Genomic DNA, 27,540 nt, shown 5'->3' on the forward strand with positions numbered 1-27,540 from the left:
TAAATGAGTGTTTGTGTTCTGTTCAGCACTGCAAATGCAACTCCTTTCTTCCAGGAAGTAGTGAGGAGGATTTCAAATAAAACATTGATAAGACATTGGTAGACATCCTGCACCTGCATTTACATCCATATTGGAATTTAAACTTGTCAGTTGGTTCAATATGTTCTACTATTTTTCTATTTGAGTTTGACATATGTGTGTTATAGCATCAGACAAAACTCTCATGATTGGTCTTCTCAGATAGATGCCATATGTCATAGAATATTGTGCAGTGAGCAGTGTTAACAACAGAATAAACTGAAAGAAGTAATGTAAACTTGCTGTCCATGATTTTTTGAAAAGAAAACAGTTTTACATGTAACAGACATCATGTGTGTATATTCCCCTTTGCTTTCAGGCACGTTTTATTCTAGTTTCACTTTTTTTTGTGCGTGTGTGTGGTGGGGGGAAATAAAAACTTTATTTGCTGAACATGTTTTCATAGCCTTCCATTTATTCATTGTTCATTTTTTTCATGGTGATACATTATAATCCACAGAGAGCCACAACTGTTGATGCTGTTCATAGATTAAGTATCTTCTCCGGGCTATGTTTTACAAAAGGAAAATACTTAGCAATAGCTGCAATACAAAGTAGGAGAGGTGCAAAATGCAAAAACTGTTTTCCTCCATGGTTAATACAATATACACATGGAATAGTTGGAAGTGTATGTACAATATCGAATCTCAAGTTAATGGAGTAAAGTTATTTAATGAGAGATAATTATCCTGTGAAAAGGGAATGAGCGAATCAAGCTTGAAGTTCAGATAACAAAGCCAACATATAGCATATTACTTATAAATAAAGATTATCAGTTCACTGATTAAAGATCATTACAATAATATGTTCATGCAATCTACACAGAGATGTGACTTTTCAATGATATTCAATTCCCTTTCTTTGAGTGAGGGTTTTCATTGTTCAACAAGAGCTCTTCCCAGGGAGACAGTGCTTGATCCTTGATAGCCTCTGCTGCTCTCTGTGCTGCTTCCAGTGGTGAGTCGGCTCCCTCAGCTGCTTGATACCCTGCAACACCTCCTTGCACTGCTCCCGCTGCAGCAACTACTGCTAACACTGCTGCTGCTCCTCCTCCTCCTCCTGCTCCTCCTCCTCCTCCTGCTCCTGCTGCTGCCCCTGCTAGTTCTGCTAGTTCTGATCTGCATTTCGTTATCCCTGCTGATACTATTTCTCTTGGCAACCTTTTCTTCAACACTAAGAGAACTTTTGCAACCATCGTTACTCCACCAAGAAGAGCTCCTAACAATACACCTGTTGTAATGCCTGCCAGTTTGATCATAAGCTTGTTAAATTGTCTGTCTTTAGCTTGCTCTCTGACTTCTTCCTGTGACATGTTTCCTGATGACTGTCTAATCAGCTCCACCTCTTGTTGTATGTCTTTCTCCACTGCTTGTAGCATCTCATTGGTGTAGCAGCTTCCTTTGTTTGCCTCTACCATCTTATCTATTGTCTTCAGTAGCTCCTTCACCTGGAACTGATTGCTCCTGTTTTCATCCTGCTGGTTGTTGTTCCAGTATTTATTATCGATGACGTGGCAGCGGCCTCCGCACTTCTTCAACAGATCACTTGCAAACGTATTCTTGTCGCAAAACCCCTCAACTGTCTGTCCTTCATCGAGCTGGTCACCATGAGTGAAGAGAACTGTTGCGTGTTTGAAGCTTTCTTCAGAAAATAATTGGCTTATTTTTGTGATCACTTCCTGTTCTTGCTCTGTGAATTTCTCCACTTTGAGCAGATGGAGAAAAGCATGGGGCCCAGGAGCGCACTCTATCATACACTTTATTATCTCAGGCTTCAGCTCCTCCTCTGATTTAACTGTGTCGAAGAGACCAGGAGTGTCGATCAGAGTGATGCTTCTTCCATTGATGGTTTTGGTTTCTGCTTGACATGTACTTGTTCCAGAGTTGGCGGTGCTATTAGTTTTGAACAGTTCTTCTCCAAATATGGTGTTAGCCACGCTGCTTTTCCCAGCTCCAGTTTTCCCCAAGATGACGATTCTTCTGTCTGACTCTGAAAGAGAATAATTTTCATTACAGTTTTTCTCGATTGCTAACACACTAAAATTATACATAAAGCACAATTATTTTAACTGACACTCAAAGAGCAAAACATCGGCTCAAATTTCCAAAACTCTAAACACGTTTTCAGCTTTTCACACAATTTGCAAATCAACATGGCACTTTTTTCAAACCACTGCACACGTTTCTCCACGTAAGACACAGGAATCTGACATAAAGACACGTGTTAGCACATACAGTAACACTGATATTCAAAATGCCTCACACATGGACCAATGATCAAGAAACACGTTCCACCTGACCAAACACCTGATTGCATAATTGTTGGCTCATCAATCAGGATGTTAGCACTATAAAAAAGACCACAGGTGAGTACTTTCTTACAGCAACAATGGAAGCCAACATGGAAGCAAGAGCAAGAGGAAGAGGAAGAGGAAGAGCTGGGCTGAGAGTGACAGGAGGAGGAAGAGGTGGGGTGAGAGTGAGAGGAGGAAGAATTAGAGGTAGAGGTAGAGCTGGAAGGAGAGGACGTGGACAAAGAAGAATACTCTCTAATGAAATCCGGGCCACTTTAATTGACCATGTTATCAACCATGGTTTGACGATGAGAGAGGCTGGACAGAGGGTTCAGCCTAATATTTTTTTACACTAAGTTTTTATTTCTATCTACTGTATTTGACAGAAGCATCATTTTTGTTTTGCTTTACAGAAACAACTGTAAATATGTCCTGAGATGCATGTTGCACAATGTTATTTTTTAATAAAATAAGATTTTTTTCAACAACTCATTTGTATTTCTTCATTTACTGTATTTCTGTATACTCAAGCAATCTTTCTCTGCAGAAACCTCTATGTACAGAGCATAGCCCATGAAAGTGCTTTAGATTATGCTCAACAGTGTGTAGTTGGGTGGTCAAACAATCTTGTATTATGAATGAAGTGTATTATATTTGGTGCAAAAGTTTGCATTTGGTAAGTGTTTATGTAGTTTTGAGTGCAGTTCTTCATTTAGCAGGAGAAATTAGGTGTTTTGCACTTTGGGTGTGTGGTTTTGTGAATTGTGTTCAATGTTCTGAGAAACTGAGCAATTTAAAAATAAATTGTGTTAGCAATCGAGAAACACTGTATTAATACTCTATACTTTTTGTTTTGTTAGCAACAACTGACCTAAATTGCAAAAATAAATTGGTAAAAACTCAAAGAATATAACTTACCGTCCATGTTGTCAAAAGCAAATCAAAAGTGGAGCGACTGCTAGTCAGGGAGTGTACGTGAATATGTTTCAATCGCCTCCCTGTATCATATGACCAGTTTTTTTGTTTGTTTGTTCTTTTACTTGCAACCTTGGCAGCTTCTTCAGTAGCCCTACCCCTTTCTGATCTTAGTTTAGAAAACATTATTCCAATCCAATCCAATCCACTTTATTTCTATAGCACATTTAAAAACAACAGAGTTGAACAAAGTGCTGTACATTAACAACTGTATAGAAACATAGCATAAATACATAAAAAACAGACAGGACATGAAACAAATGTAAAACACGAGACAATGAAACCAGATCAGAAGCCACAGACTGATAAACTCTCCTACATGACGTAAACAACAATACAAAACACTAGTAAGATAAAAACCCAAATTTAAAAGCATAAGTGTCACCTGGCCTGCAAATGCCAGGGAAAAGAAGTGGGGTTTTATGCTAGATTTAAAAACAGGCTGAGTTGGAGCAAGTCTAACCTGGAGGGGCAATTAGTTCCATAACTTTGGAGCTGCAATAGCAAAGGCTCTGTCTCCTCGCTGCTTTAGCCTTGATTTTGGGACTACCAGAAGTAATCCGACCTCAGTGACCGTGTGGGTGTGTATGGTTTTAAAAGATCTGCCAGGTACGGTGGGGCTAAACCGTTTAGGGCTTTGTATGCGAACAGTAACATTTTAAATTGTATTCTAAAATTGACTGGTAGCCAATGTAAAGAGGCGAGGACAGGCGTAATATGTTCACGCCTGCCTGTCCTTGTAAGGAGGCGTGCAGCAGCATTCTGGACCAGCTGTAATCCAGTTTAGTGGATATAAAACAATGTATTACTTTCTCAAAGTCATTAAAAGAAAGGAAAGGCTTGACCTTTGCAAAACGTCTTAGCTGAAAGAAGCTGGATTTTACCACAGAATTGATCTGTTTGTCTAGTTTCAAATCACGATCAATCCGTACACCCAGGTTTGTGACAATGGGTTTCACATATGGGACAAGAGAATCTGATCAAACCACACTCTAAAAACTAATTCAGTGGCTTTGTAAATATCACAATAATAAAAAGCTGTACTACCTTAACTAAATATCACCAAAGTAATTGTTTGAGTTGGACATAGCAAAATAAATGCCTACAAATCCAACAGTTAATTTTATCTTAAATTATCACTATTATTTAAGTTGATGACACGGAAAGAAATTAGTATTTGACTAACTAATTATATTTTTAAGATATCCTTAATATCTTTGATACATTTCAATGAAAATATTTGAGAATTGGCACATTTTACTGATCAGTTTCAGGAACTGCAATTTACTCATTCCAAATCAATATTCTTCATCTTTAACAAAAACTTAAGACATTGAGTAAATTACACTAAACATCATGACATGGACCCCATTAACAATCACCCGCAAATACAGTGTGCTCATAGGAAATCAAATGTTCTATCTGCGCCACATGTGGCAACCGCAACAAGCAAGGAAACACCACAACGAGAACCACAAGGAAAACTCCCTGCAAATCCTGGTAAGTAGCCAGCTAGCAAAAGTTAATGAAATATTGACCCTGCATTGTGCATATACAATTTTATAGGGTGTAATTATCTAAACACTGTCAAACTTGCAGCCATGCTGTCGTACTGTAGGTCTAGCTAGTTTCTCTGCCCTCTCGTGTGCGTCCGCTTCTACACACACGCACACAGAAGAGCAGAGAGGTGGACACTGTCAACCAGGTGAAGTGAAACATTTGCACCCGCTTTGTCCACAGTTGTTGTTTTAACGTATCTAACAAACCAGCTATCTGTATTTAGCAAATGACATTTTTAAATGTCTGTTTTTGGAATAATAACATCAAAATGTACTTATTTAGTTGTATTAGTTAATGGATGACTTTATTTGTTCTGAACTAATGGGTCAGTTGATTTAAGTTATAAATGTGTGGCAGAATCAGGATGATACTGATGCAATGCTAAAATTGAATAATCCATTTACTCTGAACTTTACGTTTAGTACCCCACTTAATTTAAGATGTGTAAAACTTTAGTTAAGTATTTTCATACAAATGTTTATACTTCTAAATTTCACAGGAAAATATTGTACTATTTACTCTAACACATGTACATACTTCACAAAATGTAGCATATACTTGCATTACATAAAATTCATGACCAATAATAGTGATCATTATAAAACGTACAACACTTTACTTAACACAGTTTAATAAAGTATTTTGACCATGAAGTGTTGCATCTCTTATTACGCACATAGAATACAAATATTTCCAACTTACCGTCCATTTTGCATAAACTACTGTAGTCAGCCAGACTGCTGGATGTTCTGTCTTCGGTTCTCTCACTGTGGTTTGACTCTACTTTCGTTCTCTACCAGTTTAACCACATCTGCCGTACCTGAACAATAGAGTGAGAGTCACAGAAGATTCTTGGTGCAGGCCTTGATTATAAAAGTATTCATTTCAAATATCACACGTGAAAATAATATAATAATTTACACATTCAACTATATCAACAGTGTTTTATTTGTACACATTATTTCAGACTTATGTAAATATGGAAACCAGAATGTCAACTTGTACAGCATCATGTTGGGAATTGAAGATGATTAAAGGGAAGGTAATTAAAAAGGTAACATAGGTAAATAATCCAATAAAAAGTGATTCATAAAAGTGAAATAAAAATAAATTACAACACAAAATAGAAAAACTACACCAGGTAAAGTTAAATATGTTATTAATTTCTGCAGATTATAGACACATGCATTTCCTAATATTCGGTCTACCTACCTATGCTGTAAAACGTATTATCTCTTCGATTTACACACGGCATCTATTGCACGTCTGTCCGTCCTGGGAGAGGGATCCCTCCTCTGTTGCTCTCCCCGAGGTTTCTCCCATTTTTTCCCTTTAAACTGTGGGTTTTTTCTCCGGAAGTTTTTTCCTTGTACGATGTGAGGGTCTAAGGACAGAGGGCGTCGTTTTTTTCTCATACTGGTATTCTGAACAAACTGTGCTGTTGTATTAGCTGTAAAATGTCTTTACTGTAGGGTATTTTTTTATTATTTGTACAGCACTTTTGCTCGGCCAAAAATCGTTTATAAATGTGTTATATAAATAAAACTTGAATTTGATATGATTTGATTTGATAAACTGGGTCAACGTTATGGGCCTTGGAAAATATTTCCCCAACACATATCAGTTAAGTAAAAACACAAATGTACTTTTTGTAAAACATCATTTTCTAAATTGATAACAAGGCAATTGTAAGCCAGGGTTGGGATGCAAAGATTGGTGAAATCTGGTTGTTTTCGTTACTTAAAATCCTTGTAACACTGTTACCAAGCCTCAGAAAGGGAGGCCTTTTTAATTAACAGGGCATTACAGCAATAGAAGAAGGAAATAAATGCTTGAATGACAGTTTCCAGATCAGCAGGTCTACTTTTTAGGGTGGTGACTGCATGTGGTTTGGAAAGAACAGAATATAAAGAATTTAATTTTGAAAGGTTTATTAATGGCAACAGGCAAATAGGTATTGGTAAGCCTTGTTTGTATGAACATGGGAATACAATAATTGACCAACAGTACGGTACTCCACTCATCCTACATTTGCAGATTTTGACTGAGATGTACTTACATAATTGATGTGCCGTGAAAACTATAGGCATCAGTTCATTGCAATAAACAGGAAATGGGTCCCTCACAAACTACATGCATTGCTTTCAAAGCCGCTAATCTCCCACCACGAAAGGATTAAAATCAACATCACATACAGAATATGTAGTCTTTATATTTATTGAGAAAAGGGAGGATGGCAGCTGCACCTTTTCATATCTTTTAAAGGTGGAGTGTTTTTGTCTTAGTGAAACTCAACAGGTTGAATGTAATCTTATCTATCTGTTTTTATTGGCAGCATCCATCCGACTTCTGGGAATCAACAATACATCTACGCAGACTGAAAACAAAAAGGCCTTTTGTATTTGGCTTCGATAAACAAAAAGTATTTATTGTTATTGTATAACAGATTTACGTTTGTTTTCATCATGTTAGAATTACAGTTGCTACTTTTTAGGTCCTGGAAAAATTCTGATTAAAATAAAGACGCTGATGCAAAAATTGTTTTAGTTAGCCACGAGCTCCTTTAGCCAAATTAAATATTCAGAAAAAAAGTTCAACATGAAATAGCCTCATAAAAAAAAGGCCCAGTATGTTATAGCAGTTTGGCACTCTATTTCCTATCAAACATTCAACAAAGGAGAGTAAATAGTGCATGCATTTGGGATTATTTGCATATGTCATAGCTATTTGGTGCTTTTGTAACTATTGATAGCAACAGGATGGTAATTGACTCAAATAAATGATACTGCCTATGTTCAGCAACACAAAGAAAACTGTCAGCCAATGTTTTTTTTTTATAGTTTTCGACAACAAAGAAGCCCTATGGCTCAGACAATATCTGCAATTCATCTTTGGACTTGGTTTATTATTAGAATGTATGAGTATCGTCAACCCTTTGACAGCACCTGTGAATGGTTTCATGAAAAACAGAAACTGAAAAAGATCATTTACCAATCAGCCGTTTATTGTTACATAAAACATTTTAAACAAAGTGTTCCATATTCAAACAATACATAATGATGTCAAGCGGTACCCGGAACGAAATGGACCAATCCCGTTACGTTACGTCCGCGGAACCGTTACGTTAAGCCCCCGCTGATTGGTCCAAATTGACCGATCCACGGACTTCCTCACACACACATCTGTGTGCAGGGAGCAGGCAGCTCAGCTGATTTCTCCTCCCTGGCTGCAGGCTGATAACAGACAGTTGGGATCGTGGCAAAATTCTCTCTGCAGACCCATTCTCACAGCGTTTATCAACCTTTTTCTTACTCAATATCAAGCCACATTTATTGTTTTTACTTCGGATGTGAGTTTGTGTGTGCTCAGGATGAATTTGGCTGTGTTTCGCTATGTATCCTAAACAAGGAAGCAACACCTCCACGGAGCTCAGCGCGATTCACAACGTCCCGACCAATCAGAGCACACTGTGCTCACAGGGAGGGTGGGGGCTGGAGCTATTGGAGCTACAACGAGCCGTTAAAGGCAGAGAGTGAAATTCAGTGAATACAAGTAGTTTACAGAGATGCTGTATGAGAAACCAATGTGAGTTTGGAAAAATGCACAGTATAAATCTATTTTAGTAGACCTCAACAATGGAATTATGATCAGTGGAAATGGCCATGACACCTCTCCTTTAAGTTACTACATTTTATAGCTTAAAAAAATGATTGAAATAAATGTGCATGTGCTGGGTGCGACTACTATACATCAATGACAATCTCTTCTGCTGATTTTCATTTGATTCTGCCTTGGTGTTCATTCAAATGGATTCCAAGGATTGTACGTTCTTTCATACAAAGCATTGCATTTCTCCACAAAATCCTCAAATGAATTTTGTATTGGATTCCAAAGACTGTCATACAAAGCATTGCATTTGTCCACAACATACTCAAATGCACTTTGTGTTAACTCTACCACTGGACTGACAGGGAGAGAATCTGAACCTGTGCCATCGTGTACTCTCACATCTGTCAGTGGTGCCAGGATATCCGGTGGTGCTACCCTACATATCTTAAACATTTTTGAATTGATCAACACAGCTGAGATAGTTGCAAGTATTCCAGCTATAACTGCGTATTGAATAAAACCTCTAAACCATGTTCGAGGTGCGTTGTCCACCTGCTTCTTTATGTAGTTGCTTTTAGCCTCTTTTCTGATCTCTACCTCTGGCATGTTTCCTGATGCTTGTCTAATGTTCCCTTCTTCTTTCTGTATTCCTCTCTCTATCTCTTGTATAGCTTCGTCTGTGTAGTAGCCTGAACTGTTTGCCTTCACTATGCTATCTATAGTGTTGAGTAGCTCTGCCACCTGGAATTGGTTACTTCTGTACTCGTCCCCCTCATTGGTCTTCCAGTATTGACTGTCAAAGACGTGGCACCGGCCGCCGCACTTGTGCACCAGATCACTCAGACCTTCACTTTGCTCTACGTACTCCTCTATTTTCTTTCCTTCGGGGAGCTGGTCGCCATGAGTGAAGACAATTACGGTGTGTTTGAACGCGTCTCCAGAGAAATACTCAAACATTTGAGTGATCACAGCCCTTTCCTGCTCTGTGAATTTCTCCACTTTGAGCAGAATGAGAATAGCATGGGGCCCAGGCGCGCACTCTGTGAGACACCGCACCATCTCCGGCTTCATCTCCTCCTCAGACCTTCCTGCATCGAAGAAACCAGGAGGGTCGATCAAAGTGATGCTTCGTTCATCGATGGATTTGGTTTCTGCTGAAGAAGATTTCATTTTTGAGTCATTACAATGGTCAATTTTGAATTTGGCCTCTCCCAAAATGATGTTAGCAAGGCTGCTCTTTCTGACTCCAGTTTTTCCGAGCAGCACAATCCTTGTTGTATTTGGCACTACAATGGAAAAAGTGACTCAGTTAATCAATTAATTTGAACATTTCACGCAATTTCATCCCCTCTATCTCACCCTTTAACTCTATATCTAATTATAGCACTCTGGCAAAACAAATATCTTAAAAAATAAATACAAATTCACACATCAAAATTGCATGTTTACCAATATAATATATTTTGGAGACTGTAAGAGACCTGACAGGTTCTGAGAATAATAGTAATAATATAAACCAATAATAATAATACTTAAAGATATTCAAAGAGAATTTACAGATGCATACAAAAAACAACCCAAATCAAATATAAAACACAATATTAATGACAGGTGAGTTTTGGTTTGTGATTTGAATGAAAACAGGTGCAGTCACAGATGTGTTTGAGGAGCTACTTTGGGGGCAGCAAAAGATAATTAACTAATGGATACTGTCACACCTGTCACATTTTTTTTTTTAAATGATACTGAAAGATAAAACATTTTCACATGACATGTTAGTCCACAATGCCCTGGTGGGATTAATGTAGATAAAAAAAGGCTTAATGTGACAACTGTCAGAGTGTATTTTATCAAAGTGACATAATAGCCTCAAACAACCTTAATAATAAACAAAAATATATTACAACTCCAATCATTTCTACATAGTTTTTCAAGGAGGAATTAGGATTTTGAGATTTGAGTAGGCGCACAATTCATATACAATAAATACAATCATTTTAATTTGAATACAATATTTAAATATAATATGAAGCTTAGCTCACCGTCCATGCTGTCAAAGGAAGAATTATTAGCAAAAGAAAAGACTGTGATCCGGGACACGTCTCCACTGTGAGCTTTTCGTTTGTTCTCTGACTCGGACTCACCTCTTGCTTACATTCTTTTGTCTACCTGTCCGACTTGTTTCTCGGCTGCCGGCTGATAAAATGATCCACTCACATTTCACTTCTTTCATTCAAGCACAGGCATCAATATACTGCATCAATAAAAAACAATGATCAACCACAAATTGTTACATAACACAAATTAATTCATTAAATATGCTTAAATATGAGTTGCTGATTATTTGACTCGTACCGGTGTGGCAGCGTTTTGTTTCTCTGACACAGTATTGTGACAAATCATCATATGTAAAATCAGATTGTTTCCATAGTAACATAAAGCAGGAAACAAACAGTGAATCTGTACAAACCAGTAGTGTTTGTTGCAGAATATCAGCCTTTCTAATATCATGAGGTCCTTTTGGCTCATTGGATGAATTAAAGAGGCCCTATTATGTTTTTCGGGGTTTTCCCTTTCCTATAGTATGCTATATAGGTTTTAGTGCATGTAAATGGTCTGCAAAGGCTAAAATCCAGAGGGAGTTTCTCTCTCACACATTCTCCCCCTGCCTGAAACGCCTCCATTGGTCTCCTTTCTTTACTTCTGGAACATAGTGACATCACTATGTAACAAGTAAGCTATTGGCTAGCGCTCCAACACATTGTACGTGATAGTCTTAGGGGCGGGACATGTGACAGAAGAGGCACAAAATACAAATATGAACATGATAATGAGCATAATAAGTCCTCTTTAAGATTGTATAATAAAAAAATCCACTTGAAAACACATTATTAAATTACTAATTTATTGTTGTATTTTGATTAAGTTATGACAAAAGAAAACAATGAAAACAGAATCAAAGAAATCATGGAGAGCCCACATCAGATCATGATGGGATAATCGGATAATTCATAATTGTATTTTTATAGTAAATACTAAAAGATACAGTAAATCAAACGCGTTCACCGTAATACAAAGGGAGGGGAAGCAAACAAATGATTGGCACTGTAAATACTTCATATTTGAGTCACATATTAAAAATACAATGCTTTAAAATGTTAATGGTAAGACTTCAACTCTCAGGTCAGACGCCTCTCTAATAAACATATACTAAAGTCATATAAAATGCATTTCATTACTACTCTCATCGGTCTCTGATACTCGGTAAAGACACATTTTAGTTTATCAAGGTTTTCTTGTACTGTTCTGAGAAATAATGACTGACATTTTTCACTGTTTTTGGCAGATAAATGGATGATGGAAAAAAAAAGCAAGTTGCAAGTTACAAAATATATGATATAAGAGTAGAAATCATTTTAATTCCTTATCTAATTTTAAGGAATTCTTTCAAATTAGATAAAAAAAAACAATATATAACCCTGCTATATTGCAATATGTTGAGTTTTAAGCCAGTATCATGATCTGTATCGTATTGCCAGATTCTTGACATCACACAGCCCTAATGCTGCAGTTAGTCATGATATTCATTTTTTATCAAAAATAACAGCAATGGACACCAAAGCTGCAAGACAAGCTACCGCTACAGCCCAATTAACCAATGGTCTATTTGTAGCATGTAGCATCTCAATGGTGTAACAGCTTTTTGTGTTTGCATCAGCCATCCTGTCTATTGTCTTGAGTATTTCAGCCACCTGGAACTTGTTGCTCCTGTATTCATCCGTCTGGTCTTTCTTCCATCTAATATTATCAATGACGTGGCACCGTCTCCCGCACTTCTTCAGCAGATTCCTCAGATCTTGATCCAGATCGACCCACTGCTCGATCGTCATTCCCTCAGGGAGCTGGTCACCACGTGTGAAGACAACTATGGCATATTTTAAAGCTTCTTTAGAGAAACATTGTTGGATTTTTTTGATGACGTCCTTCTCTTGCTCTGTGAATTTCTCCACTTTAAGCACAATGAGAAAAACATGAGGCCCAGGAGCACACTTTTCGATACACTTCTCTATCTCAGACTTCAGCTCCTCCTCAGGTCTGCTTGTGTCGAAAAACCCAGGAGTGTCAACCCACATGAGTTGTGTCCCGTTTACACGTTTGGTTTCTGCTTGACATACACGTGTTCCTGAATTGGCTGAATCGTCTATCTCGAACAAACTCTCTCCGAAGATGGTGTTGGCGAGGCTGCTCTTCCCAGCTCCAGTTTTTCCCAAGACCACGATCCTTCTTGTTAAATCTAGAAGACAGTAATGACTCTATGTCACTGATATCTTTCACTGCTTTTGTAGGGGATATACTGTAGAGTGAGCAAAGCATTTCAAAAATAGCAAAGCTGTGATGACAATATCAGCATGCTAACTTAACTTTGTTTAGAGTAGGTTGACATCTGCATATTTTGACAAATATATGCATGTATAAAATATGTCTAAAATACATATATATAAAATGTAATACAGTATTATATAATAATTGTATAGGCTCTCTGTCTGTGTAGTGGATGGTTTTTGCGTATAATTTGTGAACAAGCTGTTTGAATGGATACAGATTTTTGAAAGATAAAATAATATTTATAAATAATAATACATTTTGAAACTGAAATAATATGAATAGTTTTTTATTGTTTTCACAAAATAATGTAAAAAAATAATTCAGGATTCACCATCAATGGGTATTATTCGTCAATAATCTACTCGCCTAAAGTCTATTTTTTATTATTTAAAATGCTGGTACTTACAAAAAGAAAATCATGATCTTTATCATGACTTATTTCCTTTCATAGGTAATAGTCAACCTTATAAAATTACCCTTTTAAAAGAGTATCAAAATCAATGAATAGAGCAAGATAGAACAAACATAATTTCTAACAAAACACAACTGGCATTTAAGTTTCAATGTTCAAAAATGGACCCAAACTTGTGAAAACATTGTAATATTATTATTAGTTGTGGAATAAGTCATCTTAACTTACCACTCATGCTTGGATCAGCAGACACCGATCTGGAGGTTGCTGTGACTGCGTATCGTTTCTTCTGCCTTTCGCTTTGTTTTACACCTGTTTGACTTGTTTCTTGGCGACACACTATTGGCATAAGCATATCACACAGTGGACATTTTAATTCAAGTGTCCACATTTATAATAAGCACCAGCTCTGTTGCATGTCAACAAGCTACAGAAGCATGTTCCTTATTTTTAACATTTCACATCTCCACTGTTTTTCATTTTTACATTCATGGGCCTTCAGTTTGGATTTCTAGACCATTTTGTTTAAAAGAGTGTTTGTGTTCTTTTCAGCACTGCAAATGCAACTCCTTTCTTCCAGGAAGTAGTGAGAAGGATTTAAAATAAAACATTGATAAGACATTGGTAGACATCCTGCAGCTGTATTTACATCCATATCGGAATTTAAACTTGTCAGTTTGTTAAATATTTTCTAATGAATCCTGATCCTTATTGACATCTAGAGGTTGCTGTATGAACTGCAATGCTGTCTCACAACTTGGTATTTTCATTGACTTTAGTGTCCCTTTCTGTTTTGTCCCTTTCTCTCGCCCACCCTTGCTGAAAAAGGAAAACTTAGCATTTGACTAAACACATTTTTCTCATAAGTCAATGTCAACTCGATTGTCAAACTTCTGTTTGCATGATACAGACAGGGAAATCGAAATACTGTTTCTCACAATCCAGAGGAATAACATAAATATATATGTATACATAGATACAGACATGTACACCCACTTTTATTCATTTATACATAATCAAACATAAACACATCTCTACATATGCACACATTAGGAGGCATCAATAAAAAGCACACCAGTCGCTATATACAAAATAACAGTGACTTCTAAACGAATGAGGATGAATATATTACAACAGTCAAAATATGTACAGTAGTGCACGTGACTGTCCATAGCAGCTGTCTGGTGCAGATATACAGTATAAGTGTAATTTATCAAAGATAGTAATTATAATATAATATGTGTGTGTGTGTGCAGGGGGTGATCTCGTTTACCAAGTTTGAATGATTTGCTCAAGTGACATTTACTTTCATTGTTTATGGTGATACATTGTTATCCACAAAGAGCCGCAACTTTTTTAAACAAAATAAAGCCGTGCATACATTAGTGACCTCTTCTGGTCCTTTTTTGGACAGGAAACAGGGTGCAATGTTTCAAAGATTCAGCAACAGTGTACACATATGTTAAAAACAAGTTCACATATGTGGTTTGTGGCTTTAATAATTGACAGTATTTGCACTACACAACTCCTCTAACAGACACTCAGTGGTTAAGATAATATATAATAAGAATAAGACAATAAAACAAATGTTTTTTTATATATCAAGGGGAGATATTACCAAGTATCAAAGTTGTATAATACGATATGGCAAAACAGTTTCCCAAAATGGATAATAAAATATAAACAGGTAAGGATCAGACATGTACAAACAATCTCCAATCTGAATTTAATGTGAGTATAATTAAATCATTCTGTGAAAAATAAATAAGCTACTTAAGCTTTAAGCACACACAAGTAAAACCTATGACATGGTACTTGTGAATAAACATTATCAGCTCAATAATTAAAGGGGAATATAGAAGAAGATTTTCATGCAATTACAGGCAGATGTGACTTAAGTGACACATTTCATTTCCGAACGAGGCGTTTTGGGGCAGCATAGAAAGGTATTTTCTGTGTTACGGTTTTACTCGCTACAGGGTGTACTTTGAGGGTTTGTGACTCTGCAGACCGTTTACATGCAGACAAACCTTCATAACACACAAGGGGACGGGTAATAACCGGAAAAGCATGACATGGGACCTTTAACCTCGAAGCACACACAAGTTGTACATGTTACTTATGAATAAACATTATCAGCTCAATAATTAAATGGGAATTTAAGTAAGACAAGGGCTTATGTTATGTCACTTTGGTATTTTTGACATGTTGAGTTATTGATTTATGACCCCCATAAAACCTTAGTCCCACCCCTAAATCCCTTTGATGTGAGGGTGATGTGAGGGTGTCACATTAAGCAACCATGTATAATAGTTGTATGAAGTGGAGCTGAGTATTAGAGTATTAAATAACATTTCAATGACAGATCTTTGGGTCAAGTGAAATCATAAAATGGCATTCTGTTCTGTCAATTTTTAACTGTAGATGTAATCTTCTTTACTCACATACAAACCCCACCGAATGTTTTTACCCAAATAATTAGAATAGGCTGCTCTCTGGTGGGCAGGTGATGCTACTGCAGCTTTTAAATGGTGTTTATGGAGTTGTGGTGGTTTTCTCTCACCCTTTCTTCAGAAAACTAAAGGGGAAACTTTAATTTAGATTTACTTTATTATTATTTTATATCACATGACAAAACTATCAGCATCAGTCTCCTCAGATAAAGATGTAATATAATTTGTTATTCGTGAGCAGGGTTCACAAATAATATGAACTAAAATTCCACTTTTTTTCTGTTTTCACTTTCACGTACTGTGTGTGATTGTGTGTGTTGTGTGGGGAGGGCATTTTACTTTACCAAGAAAAAACTGTCTTTTTTTATAGCTTTCCATTTACTCATTGTTCATTTATTTTTTAATAGTTTGATTATATTATTGTTCATAAATGGCCACATGTACTGTCCAACAAAATCATGCTGTGCATACATTAAGTGACCTCTTCTGGTACTCTCTTGCAACAGGAAACAGTAAGCAATGTTTCAACAGGAAACACAAATACAGCAACAACAGTATAGGCCTACACTCGAAAACATTATTTTACATTAAATTCCATTTACCTGTTTCCTATTTATAAACAACGTTTAAAAAAATGCATATATGTGGTTTGTATATAATATACAGTATTATATATAATTGACAGTATTTACACTCCACAACTCCTCAAACCGACACTCAGTGGTTACGATAATGTAAAATACAACTCTATTTTTATCACAAGTATCAAAGTTGCATAATACAATATGGCAAAACAGTTTCTCACTATGGATAATAAAATATGAACAGGTAAGGATCAGGCATGTCTGTACAAACTACCTCCAATCTGAATTTAATGTGAGTATAGTTCAATAATTCTGTGAACAGAAATAAGCTACTTAAGCTCGAAGCACACAGAAGTAAAACCTGTTACATGTTACTTATGAATAAACATTATCAGCTCAATAATTAAAGGGGAATTTAGAAGAAGATTTTCATGCAATTAAATGCAGATGTGACTTTTAAGTGACACATTTAATTTCCCTTCTTCGATTCATCACTTATTAAAGGTTTAGACTCTGTTTCATCTTTGGATCAGAGTCCTTCAAAGGCAGACACTGCTTGATCCCTGGCAGCCTTTGTTGCTCTCTGTGCTGCTTCCTGTGCTGTGACGGCTCCCTCAGCTGCTTGATACCCTGCAACACCTCCTTTCACTTCTCTAACAGCACCTGCTGCTACCACTGCACCTATTGCTACTCCTCCTGCTGCTCCTGCTGCTCCTATCACTCCAGCTGCTTTTACTGCTGTGTTGGCAAAAGATTGAAGTTGTCCCGGATCTGACAGATTTTTCTTTAAAACTAAGAGAACTTCTCCAACCAACGTTACTCCGCCAAAAAGAGCTCCTAACAATTACACCTGTTGCAATGCCTGCCAGTTTGATATTAAGCCTTTTAAATACTCTGTCTTTAGCTTGCTCTCTGACTTTTTCCTTTGACATGTTTCCTGATGACTGTGGAGCGACTGCTAGTCAGAGGGACAAAAACTGAGGTGTTCCCAACGGGGCACAGATCTGGTGACAAGGTGAATTATGTATTTAAATAAGATAAAAAAAAGTTCTCAGCAGCTTGTTGCTATGAGTTAACACAAATTTGGGCGAGGCTTCATGTGTGCTATAATCTTATCAAACCACATTTCTCTGATAGTATTCAGATGTGGGCCATAATAATCAGCTATTTGTACACGAAGGGAACATGCTGTGGATAGTTTGGATATGAGTTATTAATTAACACGTAACAAAAACAATTAAGCAACCATGTGTAATAGTTGTATGAAGTGGAGCTGCAAATATAATTCACTGTTTAGTCAAAACCCAGTAAAGAAATATCCAAATGTAATTAAGTAATTTTTTTTCAGCCGAGTATTTCAATGACAGACCTTTGGGTCATGTGAAATCATAAAATGGCTTTCAGTTATTTGTTCCTTGACTTCAATTTTTAAACTGTAGATAGTCTTCTTTACTGTGTGTGATTGTGTGTGTTGTGTGGGGAGGGCATTTTACTTTACCAAGAAAAAACTGTCTTTGCTAAAAAAAAAAGCTTTCCATTTATTCATTGTACATTTCATTTGTAATAGTTTCATCATATTATTGTCCATAAATAACCACATGTACTGTCCAACAAAATCATCCTGTGCATACATTAAGTGACCTCTTCTGGTCTTCTCTTGCAACAGGAAACAGTAAGCAATGTTTCATTCTAGTTTCACTTTTTTTTTGTGCGTGTGTGTGGTGGGGGGAAATAAAAACTTTATTTGCTGAACATGTTTTCATAGCCTTCCATTTATTCATTCTTAATTTTTTTCATGGTGATACATTATAATCCACAGAGAGCCACAACTGTTATCCAGAAAAATGATGCTGTTCATAGATTAAGTATCCTCTCCGGGCTATGTTTTGCAAAAGGAAAATGCTTAGCAATAGCTGCAATACAAAGTAGGAGAGGTGCAAAATGCAAAAAATGCAAAAACTGTTTTCCTCCATGGTTAATACAATATACACATGGAATAGTTGGAAGTGTATGTCCAATATCTCAAGTTAATGTGAGTAAAGTTATTTCATAAGAGATAATTATCCCGTGAAAAGGGAATGAGCGAATCAAGCTTGAACTTCAGATAACAAAGCCAACATATAGCATATTACTTATGAATAAAGATTATCAGCTCACTGATTAAAGATCATTAAAATACTATGTTCATGCAATCTACTAGTGATGTGTCGGTCGCGAACGAGCCGATTCTTTTGAACGGCTCTTTGGTACGAACGAGGGGAACCGAGTCGTACTTGGTGAGAGCCGTTCTTCTTATCGTTCAATCAAAGTTGGTCCGCACTCACTGCCTGCCAAAATTCACTCGCCTTTTAAAAAGCTTGATTTTGTTCCCCAAACGTATTCTGTGAAGACCCGCCCCTACTCTGATTGGTAGGTTTCAGCACGAGGAGTTAGGTGGGGTGGGTCTTAACGGAATACGCGAGAGAGAAGTCATAACAAGTGGTACTGGACAGATAGACGACGTGTTTTTCGGATGGAAAATGAGCCAAACGCGAAAACGCAGCAGCATTTGGATGCACTTCAACCAAAACCCAGGCAGTGATAAAGCGCACCATTTGTAAAGGCAAAATATCCTTTAAAGCAGGGTCAACAAATAATCTCCATCGCCACTTAAAAACACACTACTAATATTAAGAGTTGCGTGAATTTCATTCAAGGCAAGGCAACTTTATTTACTTAACACATGCAGAGGGTACATTGAAAGTACATTCACTGACATGAATGACATGGATATGGCGCCACCTTGTGTCATGTTTACAATGCAGATTATTGACATTAGGTCTGGCAATGCAGTCAATCATTATCCTGGTGATTATTTCGCAGATAAACCTAGTAACCCCGCCCCCTTTTTAAAAAAACGGCTCTTTTGAACGGCTCTTTTGAACGGCTCTTTGAAAGGAACGGAGCCATAAGATCCGGCTCCCTTCAAAGAGCCATAATTCTCATCACTACAATCTACACAGAGATGTGACTTTTCAATGATATTCAATTCCCTTTCTTTGAGTGAGGGTTTTCATTGTTCAACAAGAGCTCTTCCCAGGGAGACAGTGCTTGATCCATGACAGCCTTTGCTGCTCTCTGTGCTGCTTCCCGTGGTGAGTCTGCTCCCTCCGCTTCTTGATACCCTGCAACACCTCCTTTCACTGCTCCCGCTGCAACATACACTGCATACACTGCTCCTACTCCTCCTGCTGCTGCTGCTGCTCTTCCTGCTGCTACTCTTCCTGCTGCTACTGCTACTGCTGCTGCTGCTGTTACTCCTACTGCTTCTTCTACTGACAACCTTTTCTTCAACACTAAGAGAACTTCTCCAACCATCGTTACTCCACCAAAAAGAGCTCCTAACAATACACCTGTTGCAATGCCTGCCAGTTTGATCTTAAGCCTTTTAAATACTCCCTCTTTAGCTTGCTTTCTGACTTCTTCCTGAGACATGTTTCCTGATGACTGTCTAATCAGCTTCTCCTTTTTTTGTATTTCTTCCTCCACTGCTTGTAGCATCTCATTGGTGTAGCAGCTTCCTTTATTTGCCTTTACCATCTTATCTATTGTCTTGAGTAGCTCCTTCACCTGGACCTGGTTGTTCCTGTATTCATCCTGCTGGTTCTTCTTCCAGTATTTATTATCGATGACGTGGCAGCGGCCGCCGCACTTCTTCAACAGATCACTTGCAAACTTATTCTCATTGCAAAACCCCTCAATTGTCTGTCCTTCATCGAGCTGGTCACCATGAGTGAAGAGAACTGTTGCGTATTTGAAGACTTCTTCAGAAAAGTCTTTGCTTATTTTTGTGATGACGGCCTGTTCGTGCTCTGCGAATAGACCCACTTCAAACACAATGAGAAAAGCATGGGGCCCAGGAGCGCACTCTATCATACACCTTAATATTAGTGATGGGAATTATGGCTCTTTGAAGGGAGCCGGATCTTATGGCTCCGTTCCTTTCAAAGAGCCGTTCAAAAGAGCCGTTCAAAAGAGCCGTTTTTTTTAAAAAGGGGGCGGGGTTACTAGGTTTATCTGCGAAATAATCACCAGGATAATGATTGACTGCATTGCCAGACCTAATGTCAATAATCTGCATTGTAAACATGACACAAGGTGGCGCCATATCCATGTCATTCATGTCAGTGAATGTACTTTGAATTTACCCTCTGCATGTGTTAAGTAAATAAAGTTGCCTTGCCTTGAATGAAATTCACGCAACTCTTAATATTAGTAGTGTGTTTTTAAGTGGCGATGGAGATTATTTGTTGACCCTGCTTTAAAGGATATTTTGCCTTTACAAATGGTGCGCTTTATCACTGCCTGGGTTTTGGTTGAAGTGCATCCAAATGCTGCTGCGTTTTCGCGTTTGGCTCATTTTACATCCGAAAAACACGTCGTCTATCTGTCCAGTACCACTTGTTATGACTTCTCTCTCTCGCGTATTCCGTTAAGACCCACCCCACCTAACTCCTCGTGCTGAAACCTACAAATCAGAGTAGGGGCGGGTCTTCACAGAATACGTTTGGGGAACAAAATCAAGCTTTTTAAAAGGCGAGTGAATTTTGGCAGGCAGTGAGTGCGGACCAACTTTGATTGAACGATAAGAAGAACGGCTCTCACCAAGTACGACTCGGTTCCCCTCGTTCGTACCAAAGAGCCGTTCAAAAGAATCGGCTCGTTCGCGACCGACACATCACTACTTAATATCTCAGTCTTCAGCTCCTCCTCTGATATATCTGTGTTGAAGAAACCAGGAGTGTCGATCAGAGTGATGCTTCTTCCATTGACAGGTCTGGTTTCTGCTTGACATGTACTTGTTCCTGATTTGGCAGAACTGATTGCTTTGAAGAGTTCTTCTCCAAATATGGTGTTAGCCACGCTGCTTTTCCCAACTCCAGTTTTCCCCAAGATAACAATTCTTCTGTCTGACTCTGAAAGAGAATCATTTCCATTAATAATACTCTATACTTGTCTTTTAGTTGGTTTTGTTAGAAAAAAATGAGCTAAATCGCATAAAAATCCATATAACCTAAAATAATTTAACTTACCGTCCATGTTGTCAAAAGCAAATCAAAAGTGGAGCGACTGCTAGTTGCAGCTTGTTGCTATGAGTTAACCCAACTCTGGGCGAGGCTTCATATGTGCTTTTATCAGATCAAACCACATTTCTCTGTTAGCATTCAGATGTGGGCCATGATAAAATGCTGTCTGTACACGAAGGGAACTTGCTGTGGATAGTTTTGATTTTCATAAAATGGCATTCTGTTATTTGTTCCTTGACTTCAATTGTTAACTGTAGATGTAGTCTTCTTTACTGACATACAAACCCACCAAATGTTTTTACCCAAATCCTTAGAATAAACTGATGATGAGCTAATCCCTCCTAATTCTAATGTAAATCTAGATAACTTTATTCCACCTCAGATGTGTCCACAGACAAGAAAGGAATTACAGACCAAACTTCCCATCATGGCACAGATCAGATCAGGTTACCTACGTTCTAGTCAGAGTAGAGATAAAGTCAAATGTACTTTAAAAAGATTTGCTTTGTGGATGACTGTTTGCTTTTTAGACTGATTAAACCACATAGTAGTCACTGCAGAATAGTTTTCTGTTTCTGTATGTATGATGAATAAATGACAATGAATACATATTTTTTGTAACTATTATTTAGCTTTTCTTTCTGAGAACTAATCAGATTGGATACTGATCCAATTAACAAAGTCCATTTACTCAAGTACTGCACTGAAGCACACATTTGAACTTGAGTTGAGCATTTTCGTTTCACACTTCATCCTTCTACACTACTACATTGCAGAGGAATATATGTTAATATTCTACTTTATACTCTACCACATAGTTACTTCACAAAACATAGGATACAATCACAACACATAGCAACACGTTTTAAAAAGATGAATCCGCCCTACATTATTATACATACTTAGGTATCCACTTATCACCAATAATAATGATAATACTTACTTCTACAATTGTGATAAAGTATTTTTAACATCTAGTGTTGCAGCCTTTACAACTCACAGTAAATAATCACAATAACTCTTAACACTTACCGTCCATTTTGCATAAAAAGGAATGACTGTAGTCAGCCGACTGCTGGATGTTCTGTCTTCGGTTCTCTCGCTGTGGTTTGACTCTACTTTCCTTCTATACCAGTTTATCGACATCTGCCGTACCTGAACAATAGAGTGAGTGTTGCATATGATCCTTGTTGCAGGCCTTGATTATAACATCCTTTAAGAGGAAGATATCACACATACAAATTATCTTTTTATATTTATAATTATATCAGACTCATGTAAAAAATGTAATATCTACTCCTACTTAAACAGCATCATTTTTTAAATTGATGTCATAAAAAAACAACAATAAATTGTTTTAAAACAGAAAAAGAGAAAATTGCATGCTTGGGACAGAGGCAGATTTACAGCTCGGCAATAAAACTAGACACCAAAACATTTTTAGAGGTGGTTGTAAGCCATGTTTGGGATGCAGAGATTGGTGGAATCTGGTTGTTTTGTATTCCTTTTAAAAATCCTTGTAACACTGTTACCAAGCCTCCGAAAGGGAGGAAACTTTGGCCTTCATCAAGTTGATCACCATAAGTGAAGAGAACTGTTGCGTATTTGAAGACTTCTTCAGCTTTGATCACTTCCCGTTGGTGCTTTGTGAATTTCTTCACTTCAAGCACAATGAGAAAAACATGGGGCCCAGGAGCGCACTCTGTGATACATGTTATTATCTCAGGCTACAGCTCCTTCTCTGATTTATCTGTGTCGAAGAAACCAGGAGTGTCGATCAGAGTGATGCTTCCTCCACTGACAGATCTGGTTTCTGCTTGGCATGTACTTGTTCCTGATTTGGCAGAACTGATTGTTTTGAAGAGTTCTTCTCCAAATATTGTGTTAGCCACGCTGCATTTCCCAACTCCAGTTTTCCCCAATATAACAATTCGCTTGTTTGACTCTGAAAAATAATTACTTCCATTAATAATACATTATAATTGTCTTAATTTTATTTTCCTATACAATGAAAACAAAAATCCTAGCTGCTCAATCATTACGATAAAATGTGAAAGATGTTGGTATGGAGCATTATCATAATAAGAGAATCAAGGTTTCCCACTCTAAAACACATATAAAACAAAACAGATGAACTTTGGGACATGAAAACATTTAAAAAAAAAGAGAGAGGTAAAAAATAAGTCGGGATAACGGGTTAGTATCTTGTCCGCACGAGAGAACTTCAATAACCTTCCTGATTCATATCAGCAGTTTTCAACAGGATGTTCAAGGTTCAAGGTTCAAGGCTTTTATTGGTCATACGTGCATAGCTACAGTGTAGGTATGAAGGTGAAAAGCTTATTAGGTCACATGCTCCTCCAACAGTGTAACACAATAAAACAGAAAAAGTAAATACAAAAAGAAAAATTGTAAAAAAGTGAAATAGTGGAATAGTGCAATAAGAGTCTATATGCAAGTGATTGAATATGTACGGAGCCCCTAAACTTTGGGACATGAAAAAAAAAAAGAGAGAGAAAAAAAGAAAAAGTCGGGATAGTATCTCCATAGCCTTGTCACACAGAACGATTTTAAAAGCAATGTATTTCTATTGGTAGTATGTTTCGTGCCTGCAACACGTCTTTTTGTCCGGTCGGGTCTTGGAAGACCGGAAGCTGTGTGGTTCATAAAAACATGTTCTTACTCTGTGTTAGTAGTGCGTGAGGCCATATGTACAGACCAGCGAGGCAGAGCCTCCCCTGTCATACTCCAATGTAACGGAAAAACAACTAAAGAAAAACTAAATAGTAATAATAATAAAATGTCTCCACTGATCTGTGTTGTAAGTGTGATTTATGTATGATTCTAATCGCTTTTTATAGTAAAAATCAGCAAATTTGCCGAGCTCCGCTACGGGAGCGATGAGAAGTGAGGCAGGGATGATCTCTGCCTCTCGTAAGCCCACAGTAACTTGCTGGAGCACGGGCACTAATTTAGCGCGGGCACTTATATTGTGAGCGCGCTCAAGCCATTTACTGTGGGGCGAGCATGGATCATAGACTGTATATATAAAGGCATGGATGTATAATAAGAACGGGGGCGAGGTGAGGCACAGATGAGCTCTGCCTCATCTCAGAATGCGTCACCCCACAGAAACTGTCTGGAAAGCGGGCCCTAAGCACATGCCTGTTACCCTCTCACTGTATGTCACCAATGTAATGTTTACTTTATTACATTTATCCTCGCCATCCATAGTCTCTAAATAACTTATTTCACGTATATATGATATCTAGGCTCGCTGGTCTCATCATACAACGGCAATGAAAAAAGCACCAGGGGAGGCAGCCATAACCTCTGCCGCACTGAAGGGGGCGCACGTGAGCCCACAGGTTCTTGTTGCTACTGTTATTCTACACAGAGACAGTAGACGCAAACAACAAACTAGACTTTTGAAACTAGAGGAAGATAAGGAGGACTTTTACAAAACAGTAATAGAGATTGTTGTCCAGAAGGATAGCATGGACTTCATCTTCAAGTCAAGGTAAGACGACATTTCTAATGAAAATGGGATCTTACTAAGAACGAACAATCCAATATTTAGATTTTGGGTATCCTTTTGTTGAACGGTCTGTTTAAAATGAATCGAAGCATCAGACTAAAAAAGCTTTTGAAAATAACCGAATATTTCGATTAAGGTCAAAATATAATATTTGTAAATCTGACTCAGTAGGTCAGTGCCTCACCAGCCATGAACCTCACTGCACGTCACTGGTACAGACATGTACATGGGACATGGAAACAGTGCATCTCATATTGACAAAAAAAAACCTCACGAACGAAGTTTTGGATTTTAGTGTAATTCACAAATGTTCCACCAGATAGTGCCACACACACCCAGGGGAAAAAGATGACATATTAACCCAGGAATAAGTGGGCAAAATATGGGTACATTAGTGTTTAAAGTCGGGGGAACTGTTTTAATTCAGGACCAGGGTGAAAAGATAACACATTTACCCAGGAATAAGTGTCTGAATCATGGGTATATTAGTGTTTAAAGTCGTGGGAAATGTTTTAATTCAACAGGAGAGGGTAATTCAAATGTTACCCAGGGAACAGGGCTGCAAACATGGCTACATGAGTGTTAAAATGCTGTCAAACTGTTTTAATTCAGTCATAATTGTCGTTTTTAGACGGTGTATATTGGACTCAATAAACATACAGAGTTATGGACATAAACGTGTCAGTATAGATGGGATAATGTACATATTAATCATATTTAATTTGTTAAATGTACAATGAGCTAAAAACAGCAGAATCACTGCTGTTAGCAGGGTCTCAGAGACCCATAGACCCAGAGACCCAGGGTACAGCACCTCGCTGTCTTACCCAGAAAACAGGGCTCTGATCAGGGCTAAAGTAATGTTATAAACTGGTGAATCTGTTTAAATGCAAGCAGCAGAGTCACTGCTGTTAGCAGGGTCTCAGAGACCCATAGACCCAGAGACCAGGGTACAGCACCTCGCTGTCTTACCCAGAAAACAGGGCTCTGATCAGGGCTAAAGTAATGTTACAAACTGGTGAATCTGTTTAAATACAGGCAGCAGAGTCACTGCTTCCTTCGTTTGATTCTATTATCTTATCTATTGTCTTCAGTAGCTCCTTCACCTGGACCTGGTTGCTCCTGTATTCATCCTGCTGTTTGTTCTTCCAGTATTTATTATCGATGACATGGCAGCGGCCTCCGCACTTCTTCAACAGATCACTCGCAAGCTGATTCTGCTGGACTAAATCCTTAACTGTCTGTCCTTCATCGAGCTGGTCACCATGAGTGAAGAGAACAGTTGCGTATTTGAAGATTTCTTCAGAAAAGTATTGGTTTATTTTTGTGATGACAGCCTGTTCTTGCTCTGTGAATCGATCTACTTCGAGCACAATGAGAAAAGCATGGGGCCCAGGAGTGCACTCTATGATACACCTTATTATCTCAGGCTTCAGCTCCTCCTCTGATTTATCTGTGTTGAAGAAACCAGGAGTGTCGATCAGAGTGATGCTTCTTCCACTGATGGTTTTGGTTTCTGCTTGACATTTACTTGTTTCAGAGTTGGCGGTATTAGTTGTGAACAGTTTCTCTCCAATATAACAATTCTCCAATTTGACTCTAAAAGAGAATAATTTCCATCAATAAAACTCTTGGGTCCTACTTTTTTTTTTATGTAAGATGCTCATGTGCTTAATATACAAAAAGGTCTTAATTACTCAAAAAATCACGATAAAAAGCTAGAGCTGTTAGTACGGCACACTGAAATAATTGAAATGTAGATTTAATTAAATGTATTAAGTCAACAGATTTAAAAAAATTATATAATAGGTTAGTGACAAGCAATAATATTAACTCTAATCATTGCTTTCAAATAACCAGACACAATTACGTATCATGAAACTTTTTTTTTGTGTGTAAACAGAGAATGAGTATCTGTACCACTGTCAAGGAACTTGTTTAAATGTTTAAACAATAATAATAATAATAATAATAATAATAATAATAATAATAATAATAATAATAATAATAATAATAATAATAATAATAATAATAATAATAATAATAATAACAAAGTGTGATACATAGAAGCGGCCCAACAGCATGGAGAAAATCTTATAAAATATTTTAAAAGTACCAATCACAGCAATGTGAGAACATTTAAAGAACAAAATTAAAGCCATTTAAGCGTGGAGTCTGCACACAAATTATTTAAATACAAAACAGTTAAATATATGTATCTTGCCAGAGCTGTGTTGACCGAAAAAACTCAAAGAATATAACTTACCATCCATGTTGTCAAAACCAAAGCAACTGTGGAGCTACTGCTAGTCCGAGGGACAAGACTGCCGAGTGCATCAACATGTTCCAATCACCTTCCTGAATCATATGACGCGTTTTATTATTTTTTACTTGCAACCGTGTTTAAACTTGGCAGCTTCTTCAGTAGCCCCGACGCATTCTGATGTAAAAGTATAACACTACTCAGACCTCGAGATAGACAAAAAATGAATTTTGTTCCCAACAGGGCATGGATCTGGTGACGCGGTGAATTATGTATTTAAATAAGATAAACATGTTGTCAGTAGCTTGTTGCTATGAGTTAAC

At 37.5% G+C, this 27,540-nt stretch overlaps 5 protein-coding genes across 12 annotated transcripts; all 5 read right to left on the bottom strand.

Annotated features, from left to right (window-relative positions):
• Positions 1 to 473: 473 nt before the first annotated feature.
• Positions 474 to 27,286, bottom strand: LOC117498049 (GTPase IMAP family member 7-like). Of its 6 annotated transcripts, XM_034150103.1 has the most exons (5): positions 27,221 to 27,286; positions 22,449 to 22,571; positions 21,075 to 21,305; positions 19,345 to 20,270; positions 18,105 to 18,543 (listed from the first exon to the last, which is right to left on the bottom strand). In XM_034150103.1, exons 2-4 carry the CDS (start codon positions 22,453 to 22,455, stop codon positions 19,375 to 19,377), a joined length of 1,134 nt encoding a protein of 377 aa, XP_034005994.1. In that variant the 5' UTR covers positions 22,456 to 22,571; positions 27,221 to 27,286; the 3' UTR covers positions 18,105 to 18,543; positions 19,345 to 19,374. The 6 variants fall into 6 exon arrangements, with proteins under 6 accessions (XP_034005996.1, XP_034005995.1, XP_034005994.1 ...); XM_034150105.1 differs by lacking the exons at positions 18,105 to 18,543; positions 27,221 to 27,286 and adding an exon at positions 474 to 907 and having other exon boundaries at positions 19,357 to 20,270; positions 22,449 to 22,623; XM_034150104.1 differs by lacking the exons at positions 18,105 to 18,543; positions 27,221 to 27,286 and adding an exon at positions 474 to 895 and having other exon boundaries at positions 22,449 to 22,623.
• On the bottom strand, positions 731 to 5,681 carry LOC117498048 (GTPase IMAP family member 7-like). Of its 2 annotated transcripts, none has more exons than XM_034150101.1 (2): positions 5,609 to 5,681; positions 731 to 2,067 (listed from the first exon to the last, which is right to left on the bottom strand). In XM_034150101.1, exons 1-2 carry the CDS (start codon positions 5,613 to 5,615, stop codon positions 926 to 928), a joined length of 1,149 nt encoding a protein of 382 aa, XP_034005992.1. In that variant the 5' UTR covers positions 5,616 to 5,681; the 3' UTR covers positions 731 to 925. The 2 variants fall into 2 exon arrangements, with proteins under 2 accessions (XP_034005992.1, XP_034005991.1); XM_034150100.1 differs by lacking the exon at positions 5,609 to 5,681 and adding an exon at positions 3,290 to 3,362.
• LOC117498051 (GTPase IMAP family member 7-like) lies at positions 8,517 to 10,838 on the bottom strand. 2 transcript variants are annotated; one of them, XM_034150110.1, is made up of 2 exons: positions 10,558 to 10,838; positions 8,517 to 9,801 (listed from the first exon to the last, which is right to left on the bottom strand). In XM_034150110.1, exons 1-2 carry the CDS (start codon positions 10,562 to 10,564, stop codon positions 8,705 to 8,707), a joined length of 1,104 nt encoding a protein of 367 aa, XP_034006001.1. In that variant the 5' UTR covers positions 10,565 to 10,838; the 3' UTR covers positions 8,517 to 8,704. The 2 variants fall into 2 exon arrangements, with proteins under 2 accessions (XP_034006001.1, XP_034006002.1); XM_034150111.1 differs by having other exon boundaries at positions 8,517 to 9,666; positions 10,558 to 10,837.
• On the bottom strand, positions 11,437 to 13,610 carry LOC117498062 (GTPase IMAP family member 7-like). Its single transcript, XM_034150123.1, has 2 exons — positions 13,542 to 13,610; positions 11,437 to 12,809 (listed from the first exon to the last, which is right to left on the bottom strand). Exons 1-2 carry the CDS (start codon positions 13,546 to 13,548, stop codon positions 12,100 to 12,102), a joined length of 717 nt encoding a protein of 238 aa, XP_034006014.1. The 5' UTR covers positions 13,549 to 13,610; the 3' UTR covers positions 11,437 to 12,099.
• On the bottom strand, positions 22,543 to 27,227 carry LOC117498003 (GTPase IMAP family member 7-like). Its single transcript, XM_034150050.1, has 4 exons — positions 27,221 to 27,227; positions 25,991 to 26,524; positions 22,949 to 23,076; positions 22,543 to 22,629 (listed from the first exon to the last, which is right to left on the bottom strand). Exons 1-4 carry the CDS (start codon positions 27,225 to 27,227, stop codon positions 22,543 to 22,545), a joined length of 756 nt encoding a protein of 251 aa, XP_034005941.1.
• Positions 27,287 to 27,540: the final 254 nt, after the last annotated feature.

This window comes from Trematomus bernacchii, unplaced genomic scaffold (genome assembly GCF_902827165.1).
Source record: "Trematomus bernacchii unplaced genomic scaffold, fTreBer1.1, whole genome shotgun sequence".
Taxonomy (NCBI): Eukaryota; Metazoa; Chordata; class Actinopteri; order Perciformes; family Nototheniidae; genus Trematomus; species Trematomus bernacchii.

What these genes read in the sequence shown, in the direction of transcription:
- LOC117498049 (XM_034150105.1), bottom strand. An exon ending in GCTGAAGACTGAGATATTAA is followed by an intron (nt 20,271 to 21,074) that starts GTAGTGATGTGT and finishes CACTAATATTAA; the next exon opens with GGTGTATGATAGAGTGCGCT.
- LOC117498003 (XM_034150050.1), bottom strand. An exon ending in AAGCAGTGACTCTGCTGCCT is followed by an intron (nt 23,077 to 25,990) that starts GTATTTAAACAG and finishes TTGTGCTTGAAG; the next exon opens with TGAAGAAATTCACAAAGCAC. An exon ending in TCCTCCCTTTCGGAGGCTTG is followed by an intron (nt 22,630 to 22,948) that starts GTAACAGTGTTA and finishes TTCCTCTTAAAG; the next exon opens with GATGTTATAATCAAGGCCTG.